The 14,351-nt window shown below is 39.7% G+C and overlaps 1 protein-coding gene across 1 annotated transcript in view; it reads left to right on the forward strand.

Moving 5' to 3' along the window:
• znf407 (zinc finger protein 407) overlaps positions 1 to 14,351 on the forward strand; it is a 173,622-nt gene that overhangs the window by 101,498 nt on the left and 57,773 nt on the right. Inside the window, exons 6-7 of the mRNA XM_017409871.2 lie at positions 45 to 211; positions 12,810 to 12,893. Coding sequence (XP_017265360.1) covers positions 45 to 211; positions 12,810 to 12,893 — 251 coding nt within the window. The remainder of the gene's footprint in view (positions 1 to 44; positions 212 to 12,809; positions 12,894 to 14,351) is intronic.

Raw genomic sequence — 14,351 nt, forward strand, 5'->3', positions numbered from 1 at the left:
CTCCTCCTCATTCCTCTCCTCCTGCCCCTCTTATTCTCTTGCAGGAAGTTTGAATGCGAGCTGTGTGACCGCTCCTTCAGTGAAAAGTGGGCCCTGAACAACCACATGAAACTGCACAATGGAGAGAAACCGTACAAGTGTGCCTGGCCGTCCTGCCACTATGCCTTCCTCAACCTGTCAGCCATGAAGGACCACTACAGGACGCACACTGGTGAGGCACACAGTTAGAGTCACGCAGAAAAGAAAGTCCATCCTCTGTCAGGACATAATAAAAATGACCGGGTCTTTACCAGGCGCTCACATTATTCAAATCTAACCTCAAGTAGACAAAAAACACACAACAGATTCCACCATGTTAATATTTATTAAACCAAATGAAGCCAAAATGGAAAACCCATGTATGAAATAGAAATCTTTGGTCTACAGAGGAGTTCATATTCAACAAGGTGCCCAGGTCCTGTGGCTGCAAAACAAGCCCAAACCATCAGCCCTCCACCACCGTGCTTGACAGTCTGTCTGAGGTGTTTGTGCTGATATGCTGTTTGGTTTTCACCAAACATGATGCTGTGCATTACTGTATTAACAAATCAACGTTGGTCTCATGGAGCTCTTGGGTTTTTCTTTTTAGTCATGTCTCTGAGCATTACACAGTCTGACTTTGAGGTGAATTTGCTCAAACATTCACTCCTAGGAAGATAGACAGTCTTAAATGTTTTCCATGAGTGAGTAATATGTTTCACTGTACAATAATGGACTCCAAGTTGTTTGAAATTGATCGTATAACTTTTCCAGATTGATGGGCAGCTACAGTTGCTTCTCTGAGGTCAGTTTTGATGTCTTTCCTTCTTGGCGTTGTGTTAACGCACACGTGTAATCTCCAAACTAACAAGCTACCAAAACTCTTTCTATTACAGTATAGATGTGTTCACACTGATGATAGTCAATTAAGTTCATTTAATCGGCATCACCTGGCTGCTACCTTCCCTCTTAAATCCTATGGAAGCTGCAATTATTGGGTTTAGTTTTTCCACTCACAACATTTCCATTTTGGCTTTGTTTTTCTTTAAAAAACAAAGACAGAGGAATTTGGCGAGTGATTTTCTATACTTGAGGTTAGATTTAAATACATTTATAACCTGATAAAGATCAGATTATTTTTATTATGTCCTGATATGTAAAACTCTAAAATTAAATAAGGGCATACTTTCTTTTTGTCACAACTGCAAGCTCTGCTGTGAACCGTTACTGTTGCTCCTCCAAAAAAAACATGCTAAGTGACACTTTTAAGCGCAAAATTCACGTGTTCTGACTTTTACAAGCACTTATTGTTTGTCAGAGAGCGATACAAAGAGTTATTTATCAAGGAGGACTGCTTGGATCAGACAAAATGCACTTTATTCTATAGCTGAGGACAATTTCCACAAAATAAAGTTTAAGTGAACTGTGAAAATCTCACATTAATTATGAATCTTCACAGCTTTGGTTGGAATAAATATTCACAAGTTTTGGCTAATAATAGCCACCACTCGTCCATCTGTACTCAGTCCCCACATCCAGAGAAAGTCGAGCTCGTTCTTGGCAGTCCCGCAGAGCGTTGTTAGATGGTTAAACACACCTCTTGATCCTGATAGAACTGCCACTGTTTTATGAGACTTTATCAGCCAGATTTTAGCTAAAAAAAGAAGAAAAACAAGACAACTGTTTCTGCATTCTTGTTTTCTTTTTTTTTTTTTTTACTTTTTTTGTTTTCTGCCATCCTCTACATTTGGAGGGTTATATGTTGAGGATATTAAGGTAGTGTGTGTTTCCCAAATCCAACGGGTTGTCGTGTGTAGCTCCAAAGAGCTCCATCTGGACACAGAGTGTGTTTTCCTTGAATCCAGCTGGTCAGCAAGTGTGTTTTCTTCAGATCTATCTGATGCTCAAGAGTATTTTTACTAGACTGAAATGGCTGTGTGTTTGTGTGTGTGTTCCTCTGTGAGTAAAATGGCAGGAAAAGAGAGGAAACAGTATTTTGTTTGCATTCACTCTTGTCCACCACCTTTGATCCAGATCTTAGACTGATTATTCAATGTGTAGACCCCTTCCTAAAAAAAAAGATTTATTCTATTATAGCTTCTGGAGTTCAAATGTAAAGTGATATTTTTGTGTTAATATCTTGGAGGTTTTGTCATATTACTGTATCAACATCCACAGTAAAGTTGGTTTTAGTTTCTTTAATTTAATTTGAAGTCTGCTGCAGATGTTTATATCAAATTGATGCCATAATCAGGTCTGTAGTCAACCTACTTTCTTGTTTTCAAGACTGGCTCCCCTGCTAAAAGAAATCTCCAGCAATGAAATACAAAACGTGGATTTTAGCTCTGGGATAAGTGCATGTTTTCATTATACTTTCTTAATTCTTTGCAGCAGCTTGTCTTTCCAATTCCATCCCTCCTTTTAGTCTCTGTATATACAGTAAAACGCACCGTGGGACTGCTCTGAATTGTGTTTTTTAACTTGCTAAAAACTTTGGATCGACAGATGGTTCAGTGGGCGGTGGGAGGATACTGTCTTGAATAATAGCCCCTCGATAGGAGCCCAAGTCAGCCTCTTTGAAAGTGTCTTTATGCTGCAGCCCAGCAGTTTCCCCTCGGCCTCGGTAATGTCCCACACATGGCTCCTTGATGCCCTTTTAAGTCAATGACAGAAGCAGCAGCAGCCACTGGCCTGACAGCCTGACTGAGCGCTTGCAGCAGAACCCTCCATCCGTCACCTGCGCCTGCTGTGTGTGTGTATGTGTGTGTGTCTCAGAGTAAGACTTGCTGGATGTTATTTTAAATGTGTTTTAGCAGTGATGTAGCGTCAAGGCGTCTCTGACATAATTAGACGTTTTATTTTCATTTGTTTCCAGCTCTCATCATTCCTCATCAGGCAGGTGGTGTCACACTGTCACATAGCTGTCACCTGGAGAGGTGTGCGGTGGTGTGTTGTGGTGTGTGTGTGTGTGTGTGTGTGTGTGTGTGTTTGTGTGAGTTTGGCAGGAGGAAATGCATTTGAAGAGAGTGAGGAAGGTGATTGAGACGGGAAAAGTGATTGAACAAGGGAACTTGAAAGATCAAGGGTGAGCAAATATGAACGTAGGAGAATTAAGAATGAACCTGAAACAACCTCATTTTAGTGAGCGACAAGACCCGACTTGATTAGCGGCACTCAGAAAGCTAACACAATTTGCACCGCTGTGACCTCCAACACTCCTTTGTCAGTAATTGGCGCTGGGTTGGATGGTTAGCTGCAGCTTTACTATCACTGCAATCACATTCCAGCAGCCGACCTGACACTGAAATATTATCTGCATGTTTGTGATCTGTTTAGAGGTTATAAATCGTCTCCTTCACAGAGCTAAGATGCAATACTAATAAAATAAGGAAACTGAGAAGTCGAACTAAACTGTCCAGAGTACCAAGCAGTGAGGAACACGGCAGGTTTATCAAGCTTTGGACGATTTCTCACGTTGTCTGTGGCTTGTGCTTTTAAGTGTCTGGGAGTTTAGACCTGATATTAAAGATTAAATTAGAACAAAGTACACTCTTTGTCTAACACAAGTAGTTTATTAACCACTTATTTTTTTAAAAACCCTCTTTTATGTTTATAATGAAAACTTCCGAATATAAATAAATGTGTGTACATTTTACCATGTTTGTGCAAACCATGGAAATTGTAACGTTTAAGAACATAAATGGACAACATGAGCTTATGATACTGTAAGAGTTGGTAACCTGCAGATAGAGGTGAAATAAAAACCACAAGTAATATTTAAAATCTCAATCACTAATCACTAGGGGTGTAATAGTACACAGAAATCATAGTTTGGTACGCATCTCGATTTAGAGTCACAGTTTTTTATAACGGGTAAAAGAAAGAAATACCAAATGCTAGTCGTTTGTTTGTTTGTTTACCTTTTTTTAAGCATTTTTGCTAATGGGGAGACTTTCTTAACTGATAACTTTGCTGAAAAAAATCGAAGTAAAAAGACATATTTTACTGTCTTATCTATCCAATTTGTACGATAGACAGATAGTCTTACAGGCCATGTGTCAAACAAAAAGTTTGATAAACTCTAAAATTGAAAAAAATTATTTTTTGTTCAGAAATTGTACAAAAAAGGCATTGGTTTCAACTAATTTGGCCTAAGCTTGATGCTAAATAAAAGAAAAACTGAATAATATCTAATGTAAAAAATACAGAATAAATAAATAAATAAACACGATGTACACCTAGCTTCTCTGCTTTCTGAGTTTTAGTGTGCTGTTCATACATAGGTGGTCCTTATTCAGTTTTATCAAATGTTTGAGAGTTTGACTCTATTTCAGATCCTTGACGCCTTTCAAAGTAATCCCAGTCTCAGTTTTAACCTGACCTTTTTAAAATCTTTGTTTGCTTAGGTTTAAATGAATCATTTCGTTTGCTGGAATGCTTACAGATAGGATCGTTTTCTTGGTCATTGATTTCTTGATCATGTCTTGGTCTCTCTGCTTTCAGTTCAGTTTTTGACATATAGTTTTACATAATTTGACACTCTTGCTAAATTCATTTGGCTAAAGATGAAATGCAAAATGCCCTGCACTCATATTCCCTACTACTGGTCCAAGATTCTTCACCTTAAAGATAGCTTTCTGTAAGGCTTTCATAAGGTTTTGTTCCTATTACCAAACAGCTCTGTGATTCGCATATCCAGAGCATGTTATTCCCTCAAGGCCTAATCTTTTTCTGTATGTTTATTGGCTAACTGTACTTTTCTTCTAACGTTTTTTTTTTGCACAGTAAAGGCTTTTTTCCTGGCTTACTTGGGCCAGGTTATATTAGTGTTGTCTTTCTCTGACTGAAGAAAAGGATCTCGGAGACTTGTTTTTGCATTAGAACTGCCTTTGGTCTGAATTTGCTGTGGTGGCAAGTACTGCATAAACCAGCAGTTATTTAAAATCTGCACTACTTACAGACGATTCCTTACATTGGAAGAATAAAATGAAATTAAGTCGCTTGAATACTGGCATGTACAGTGCAAGCTTTTTTCTGAGGGCCTTAGGGAGCTCTTTAGATCTTGGCATGGTGACAATACATATTTTGATAACAATGTTCTGTTTGTTACTAAGAAGGTTCTAATTATTTCCACCTAACCTGGAAATCTTGATTCTGATGTAATGAATTTTAGGATGTGATAAATGTACGGGGTACGTTTACAGGAAAAAGACTGGGTCTTATTTGTGGTTCATTTGAGTATATAATTTCCAGCTATGTTACCAGTTTCAAAGTGCACAAAATGTTTGCTTTTACATCTGGTATTTCTGTGAGGTACAGTGGTGTGAAAACGTGTTTGCCCCCAGCCTGATTTCTTATTCTTTTGCATTTTTGTCACACTTAAATGTTTCAAATCGTCAAACAAATTTAAATATTAGACGAAGATCACGCAAGTAAACACAAAATGCAGTTTTTTAAATGAAGCAGCTGGCCGAGGCTGTTACAACTATTCCAGCAAAACTTATGAAACTCTGAACTTAAAAAGACCACAGAGACACAGGCAGCTCTTCAGGACTGTGGTGGCCGGGAGGAAGTATTCCTCGACCGGACAGTGTAGGGACACACTCCCTTTGTTCGCTCATTATTGTTTATCGTCAAATTTGCAATTTCCAAATGGTGAGTACTGTCTCTCTCTGTTTAATGAATACGTCAAGTCGAGGTATGAGAAGCAAAAATCTATGCAAAGACAGGAGAGTGCAGAAGCCGGCAGGAAGAAACCCGTTTTAACGCTGTAGGAGGAGGGAGGAGCTCCTGGGAGTTCTAAGACAAGTGTTTTAGGGACAATGAAATGTGTGTATGAAAATGAATGTCTGACAACCACATAACCAACTTCTTGACTTCTTATGGAGTATGCCGGGGCCTTAAGGCCCCGTTTACCCAACGCTAATTTTCAGTGAAAACGGGACATTTCTGTTTCTCTTTGGCCATTTGTGTACATGACAAGAGTGACTGATTCTCTGACACCAAAACTTTTTTTAACACAGGTCTTAAAGTGGAACTTTTCAGATAGTCCCTGTTGCATTTCAAAGGAAATGCACAAGGAAGAATCCATTTATCTACTCTGTGCATAGACAAGTAGATAAATGGTAAATGGACTGTACTTACTGTATATAGCACCTCTCTTGCCAACCAGGCCACTCAAAGCGCTTTACAACACAATCTGCTCTCATTTACCCATCCACACACACATCCATACAGCACTCTACGGAATCTCTGCAAAGCTAATCGGAATAAATCATTCTATAGAGTCATATCAGTGCTTTAGATCACATTCGTACACCAACGGGGCACACATCGGAGGCAATGAGGGGTTCAGTGTCTTGCCCAGGGACACTTCGACATGTGACATACTGGTAGAATCAAACCTCCAGCTATCTCATTAGAGAACGACTGCTCTAACCCGCAGTAACAGTGGCGGATAGCAGAGTTCTGTTTGTACTACTCACCCTTTCCAATGTGTAGCAACAACCCAGCCTCACTGTAGGTCCATACAAAGGTACATATATTCACCATTTTGAATGTAACTGTTTACATGCTGGAGAGATGGTGTCTTGTCTGCATGTGTTAGTGCCAGCTAGAGGCCCGGCGTAGAAACTACAGAGGACTTAACAGGCTCAGGATTACAGTGTAAATGTGTAAGTTTTTTTTTTCAGTCAACATGGGAAAGTCTCTAACCTCTCCAGAAGATCGGTCACATGTAAACGTAGCCGAAGTGCGTTTCGTCATACTAAGTCCACACCAGACTGCACTAAGTAGAAAATCTCAGATGTCATTACCATGTGGATTGAGTTGCTGAGTGTGAGATGCAGAGTTCCTCTTTTTGAAGGGGAGGGGCCTTAACACCTCCACTCTCCTTCTCCTGCCTTAAACAGGATTCATTGTTCCTCTCTGATTTGTGTGTTTTTTATGTTAATCGCTCCCCGCTCGCACACCAGTCATGTCTGAGGAAGAGGGAGGAGGCGGTGATGGGGGGGTTTCAGTGGTCGTCAACCGCCACGGTCATTTGTAATGGCTGATGAATGAGCGACTCGGATAAATAAATAAGCGCACTGTATCTGACCCACCCAGCTTTTCCCAGGCTCCTGGGTGCTGCGAAGAGTGCAGGGGGGCGTTGAACACGGCGACGGTGCCACAATTGATTTCCTCATTGCTTCAGTTTGTCGCTTAATCTGGCGATATGCTGATAAATCTTCGCACTTTGTCAATTAATTTCCCTGAAAAATGAGACCCAAAATGGCGAGCACATCAATACAGCAGCGGATTCTGTGTCAAAAATTAAGCGGTAAAATTAATTGCCCTCCCATCCGCTCCTGCTAAAACATAACTAATGAGGGAGGCAATTATAGCCGCATGCAGACTCCTCCGGGGTTATTTAAAACACACACATATACACACACACATAGAGTCTATATGTTTAAAATTGCACACACATGCAAAGAAAGGTTGTATATTTTGACTTCAAAGTTCTTTTATTGTCTTCCAATAAGGCGCATTTACTTCCAGGATAAAGTGGAGGGTGGGTGCATCTTGGGAGCAAAATAAAGAACTGATGGCAACATTTGAGTAGCATAACAGTTTATCCTCACTGCAAATATATTAACAGCATATGCAGATTTAGGATTTTTTTTTAATGTCACGTTCACTTTTAAAACTAGGGTTTGAGACTTTTGCCCTAATTCCCAAATGTTACAGCGTAATTTACCTCTACATGAAAAGATGGCAATGAACTTCAAACAGCAGCACTCTACTCCTCTAACTGCCCCGCCTCTGTGTTCCCACCCAAGTCCTCAAAGCGCTCAGCTCATCAGAACAACAGATGAAAAGCACACATGTAATTTATCGTCGGCATTTCCTCCTCAGGAATAATTGTGGCGACCGTGACTGGGCAAAGGGATCGATGGCTATGGATTTTTCTGTGGTGGGGTCTTGTAGCGTTGGGGGTAATGAGAGATGGGGGATGGGGTGTATGTGGGGGTGGGGGATGACTGGTACTGTTTTAATTTTATTTTTATTCCTGATGTGTACAAACAGTCTGAACAGGTTATTGGTGAGTCATCTGAGCTTTAAGGACAGCTGAATAAAAGTATTGTTTAGTAAGTTATTTAATGTTTTGTTTGGATTTTTTAGAATTCTAAAAATTCATTTTCGTTTCATTATCAGTTCGGTTTGACGAAAATAGCAAGAACAAAAAAAAAAACAATTTCAAAAAATTTAGGCTTCCTGCGTTTTTTCTTCTCTGTACTCTGAAGTTAGCTGGTCTGTTGGAGCATACAAGTAAATCCACATATTTATCGCCAAAGGCAGGCAATCATGAACTGGCCTGTGTGTTTGTGCTTTTGTCTGTCTGTTAGGAAAATATCTCATGAAACTCTGGATGGATGAACAAAACTCTTAGAAACTAATCATTGGATGTACATCTACAGCTCATTAACTTTGGTAGTCAACTTGACTCAAGATGGCTGCAGCCACACCCTAAAATGGCCATGACTCCATCGATTTTATAAATATTGACACTAAAATGTGTTGTAGAGGTGGAAGCTGAGAGTCATTTCCAACACTTACTGTGAGCTCTTAACTGATCACGCAGGAGCTTTGTTTAAAACTCTGGCGTGTACGACGTTGGCCTTTTAAATGCATCTATAGTGAGAGGTAACTACAACTAATGTAAAGTTTTCAAGTTCCTGCATTTATTTCGATTGTGTTAATGAAAATGCTTTTCCCCAGTTCACAAGCCCGTTGGTGGATTATTAGCTGTGCTCTACACAACTTTAGTTAGTTTAAAACTAAAGCCTAGAATTAAATGCACATTTGACACGTTGTTGAAACGCTGAAGTTTTTGCAAACAGTTTTACAAAACAGTGACAGCAGTGAGAAACAACAATGAAGACCAAAGTCCCAGAGTGTGGGCAACACATCTGCTGGTAATCATTTGGTTACTATAACTTGGACAAAATGTGTCTTTTTGTTGCGACAAAAATGTTGACAGACACGTTCAAATACATTGGCCCTCAAAAAGCATTTCTCCAGTATATTCTCTCAAACACCACAGCTATATTTTTAACTTTCATGGATTCTCTTTGAGTCTGGGTTAAGTCTAGATTTTCTACAATTGTATTTTGTTTTGGCACTTTCTTTCAGCTTGTAGGGGCTGTCATGTTTTATCAGCTTAAAAATGCCAATGAAAGTTTCATTTTAGAGAACTGACAAAAACATTTCTGTAAAATGTTCCTAATCTGCTCTTTCTTATTCCAAAAAATCAGATGAAGTCAAGAACGTGTTAAAACATCAGAGTTTGGACTGAATGTATTTTGTAACTACGGTTATCTTTTTTTTAAAAAGACATAAATTATGTTACTTTTGGTGTTTCAAAGAAAAAGGCTCAGCTCCAGTAATGCACAATGTAACACAGAACTTCAGTTTACAGTGTTAGCTTCTAAACACAACCTAAGTATTTACCACTTATAGTATAGAACCGTCGCGGTTTACTTTGAACGTGCTTTGATTATGTTGCCAGAACTGGAAGAGGTTAATTTGTTATAACTTGCTGCAAAAACTGATGTTCTGTACTTTCACAAAAAGCATGAAAAGTATCATGCTTGAGTTAAGCGAGAGATCTTTAAATTGTTGTAATAATAATTAAACACAAATTCTAAACACATTTTCCTCCACCAGTTTGTACCTGCACTCTTCAGTAAAAGGGTCGTTTTGTGCTCATACTGTGATATAATTTAACTAGAATGTAAAGGTAATTTGAGTTGTCCAACAAACTACTCACACAGCTCTTAAAAATTTGCCTTTGGCTAAAAAAAACCTAAAAGAAAGCAACATAAGCATTTTTATTATTTAACATTGTTTTCTATGCAGTCCCTGATTTAAATAAATCAATTCAATCAATCAATCTGTAAAAATGTTTTACTGCAGTCATGGTTTTCTGAAAATGAACAATTTAAACACAACTGTTAAACATATTAGACTATTTCATTTTAAAGGGCTTCAAAAAGTGCAACAGTGCAACTTCTCTGTTCTGCAGTTCCTCTGGTTGTAAAATGTTTTTTTAAGTAAAGCTTTCTATAATGTTTTAAAGTTTGAAATTCTTATTCCAGGAGCTTTCAGGTATTTAGTTTGTCAAAATCAGACAAGTGATTTCATGTAACAAATAAAAAAACAAAACTTTTTCAGTTTTAGTTTTTAAATATTAATAACATTGTTCATCTTAAGGGGCGTCCACACTTGGATTGAAACATGAACCTGTATGAATTGTGTAACAATCATACCCTTTTTTTAAAAGTTGTTTTTCCTCTGGTCTAAGTGGCCCCGCATTAAAACTCCTCTCACAGTCGAGTGGCTTTAAATGGGTGTAATAGAGGAAACTTGAAGCTGCTTTGTCTCTGTGGACTCGATGAAAGCTGCTATCTGTGCTGAAGAGGAGGGGAGCACCGCTGAGGCCCAGCTGGAAGAGTCGCCCGAATGCGTTGTCAGTGTGTGACAAAAAGAGCTGGAGTTCAGCATCGGCGTTCGGACAGATTTTTAAGTGACGTGAATCTCAGCTGCACACACAAAGCACGCACGCGCAGTGTGGTGCATCACTTCCACACACAAAAACATGTACAGTAGAACACCACATGGAGTTTGTGTGTGCGAATTTGCATGCACATCTGCATCCAATCTGTAAATGTGTGCGTGTGTTTCTCTGTGTGAGTTTAATCACAAGCGTTGCGGTGCGTGTGTGTTACTGCCTGTGCACAGTGGAAGACAGAGTAGAGGCAGAAAGAGAGACCATCATACCATTAATGACGGAGCCAGATGCGGAGAAGAAGAAGAGGAGGAGTGTAAAAAAGCTCTCCACGCTCCCCATCTGGAAGGCATCGCCCCCAAATGAAGTTGTACAAAACCATCCCATTGATAATAAAGCTAATTTTTATGGCTCTGACAAGTATGTAATTATGTTCAGCGGTGCTTTTCAGATTTTATCACAGTCAATAAACCACACTGGCAATTTCCCGTCCCCCATTTGACATATTTACACGGATCCATCTGATTGGAGGAATTAGTTAGCTATGAGAGCTCTGATGGATATACACTAGTGATCTGCGACTTCTGCTTGGCTCATCTGTTAGCCAACCAGGCCCTCTGCTCATCTGTTCAGTCTGTCTTTTCTTTTCTCGCTTTGCGCCTTCGCTCCTACTTTACACATTTCTCCTTTTGTCACCGTTTCCTTCCTCTTTGTCTCGATGAGCGCCTGGCTTTTGCTCATCGACACCTCAGCTGTTAGTTAGAGTGAACAGAACATCACTTACAGGGTTAAGGATTCAAATGTCATAAATCCAACCCAACGTACTTTCCCGAAAAACCTTCTTGTGATGTCTGAGATTGTAGTTTTATTTAATTGTGCTAGTTTTGGATTGCTGATGCATCTTTAAAATGAAAAGCACAACTCATCACAGCTTGAAAGTGGATCAATGTTAGTAAAGACAATTGCACCACTATTTTCACTAACAATTAGTCGTCTTTTTTGCTCTTTCGTCAAATCAAAATAAGTTTGATAAACTCTTGTGGTTGCTTTGTATAATTTTTTTCATTTTGGCTGGTGAATTAACATTGTTTGAATTTTTAGAGCTTTCTGTTTTTAAATCCACTAGTTCAGAAGTTAGGAACAATTTCTGTGTCTGTATGTCAGATGGAAAGGTTTTATTGGAGGCTCAGTTTTGCATAACTCAAATTAGAATAAAGGTTTGAACAATCCATTTAATAATTTTACTGTTCACCCAGTCCCTGTATTACCAAAGGAAGAGCCGTGTCTGCATTCTCTGCATAAAGTTCAGCTTGTTCCCATTGCAGGTTGCACTCTGCCAAGCCTGCCCCTCATCTCCAATCCTATTTGTGGTGTTTAGGGACCTGTTCTCAAGGTACAGAGGACAGGCTCTGGTTTGGGATCCTTGGGGTCTTGTGTTGGTGTTGTTAGACCATGACCTTTAGCGCGCACTGGGGCCTTCCACAGCCGAGTGTGAAGTGGTTGCACCGAGACGCAGCCCTTCTAAGTCTGAGGCCATGGTTCTCAACCAGAAAAAGGCAGAATGCTCCCTTTGGGTTGGGGATAAGTTTCTCCCTCCAGTTCATGTGATGGTGGGATAGAGCAGCAGAGAAGCTGACAGAATGGGGCCTCATTCACAGTAATGAGGGCATTGCTCCAGTCTGTTGTGGTGAAGAAGGAGCTCAGCCAAAAGTGATTTAGGAGTCCATCTGTGTTCCAGCTCTCACCTATGGACATGAGGTATTCCTCATGACTGGAAAAACAAGATCTCAGATCCAACAGGTTGAAATGAACTTTCTCTGTAGGGTTGCTGGGCTCAGCCTGAAAGAGGAGCTTTGTTTTCAGGGGAGAGCTGCTCCCCTGCATCAAAAAGAGTCAACTGAGGTGGTTTGAGCATCTGATTAGGATGACCCTGGAGCAGACCCAGAACTCACTGGAGGGATTGTACATCCTCTCTTGCCTGGAAGCTCCTTGGGATCCCTCAGGAGGAGCTGTACAGTGTTGCTGAGGAGAGAGATGTTTGGGTTTCCCTTTTGGACCTGTTGCCTCAGTGACCTGGCCATGAATTATCCAGTTGGTTTTAAGCTAAATAAAGCTTGATTTGTTGTTATATTTCTGGACTGGATAAAAAAAAATATATAATTTAGCTTTGCCATGATTTTTACTCAATTCATGCTACATTTAAACTTATTTTCTTCCTTTTTCCACTCTGTCTCTATAGGAGAGAAGTCTTATCTATGCGACCTGTGTGGTTTTGCAGGAGGCACAAGACACGCCCTTACTAAACACAGACGCCAACACACAGGTAAGCAGCACGACAAACAAACCCAAGTACAAACTAACTCTCGGTCGTGCAGACTTTCCTAATCTTGGCAAGTGATTGACACTTTGAGATCTGAACTGCCATATGGTTTAAGCAACTGTTTGCTGTGTCTCACTCACACACGGGCACATCAGCGTGACACTCCGCTGACGGTGATGGGCATGTGTACCAGAATGGCTGACTGAATCTGAGATTTTTAATTTCAGTTATCATTTCACCATGTCATTCTGTCGCTTAGGGAAATTGCATTTTTCAGATGGGCTGCCAATAACAAGTGGTTTTTTTTTTTTGGAAATTGAGATACTGAAACAAATACCGTTCTTAACCGTTGTCTGGCAGGCGTCCAACGATCAAGAATACTGTTATAAATATTCATTTGCGTTTTCATCATTCATTCAGTCTTCTCAGATTTTGCTGCCATTTCACCCTGAAACCTCCAATTTCTGTCCTCTCCTGTGTTGACATGTGTCAGTTCCACTCATTTAGCTGCATATTCAATGACAACAGATTTGACAGTGTATTCAAACCCCAACATTTATCTGGTGCAAGTGTTCTAAAGTCATATTCTACTTTTATTTTCATTACTTGGATTTTACAACTTTTTTTGCAAAAGATGTTCAAGACAGCCAGTGTATTCTCAATTCGTCAATAATAACACAGGATTCTTTTGAGTAATTGCAAGTATAAGCATTTTTGGGCTGGAATAGACCACACAATAGATCACACAAACATTAGTGTGTATATATATATATATATATATATATATATATATATATATATATATGTGTGTGTGTGTGTGTATTTGTCATGAGATAATGGTGTATTCAGGGGTCTCCAATCCTAGTCCTCGAGAGCTACTATCCTGCATGTTTTTCTTGTTTCCCTGCTCCAACACACCTGATTTAGTGCTTAAATGACCTCTTCATGTTCTGCAGAAGCCTGTTAATCACCCATTGATTCAAATCAGCTGTGTTGGAGCAGGGAAACAAGTAAAACATGCAGGATAGAGGCCCCCAAGCACCAGGATTGGCCACTCCTGGTGTATAGGCAGGACCCAGACCATGCAGTCAAGCTCCAGGAAAGAAAAAGGACGCAAGTGATGATCTTCATCATAGACATTGTACATGTTGGCAGGGAACTGTAAGGAGAAGAATGAAAAGTGGCAAAACTTCAGTTTGACCTAAAGACCCAACAGACAAAGAATGAGTACAATCTGAAATTGCATGTACGTTATACACAGTGAAGGAGGTAAGGCGTAAAGAAAAACTTGTGGTAATTAGATAGTTGAAACCTGGAGTACAAAAAGCTAGAAGCAGATTGAACTGAGAGAAACACTTACATGCACAAAATATTAAAACAAACTAGTACCTATGAAAAGCAAGATAAACCCAATAAACTATAAAGACCACAGCAACCTAGTTAGTTAATTCATGTTGTGTT

The sequence above is a fragment of the Kryptolebias marmoratus genome, linkage group LG16, assembly GCF_001649575.2.
Source record: "Kryptolebias marmoratus isolate JLee-2015 linkage group LG16, ASM164957v2, whole genome shotgun sequence".
In the NCBI taxonomy this organism is placed as follows: domain Eukaryota; kingdom Metazoa; phylum Chordata; class Actinopteri; order Cyprinodontiformes; family Rivulidae; genus Kryptolebias; species Kryptolebias marmoratus.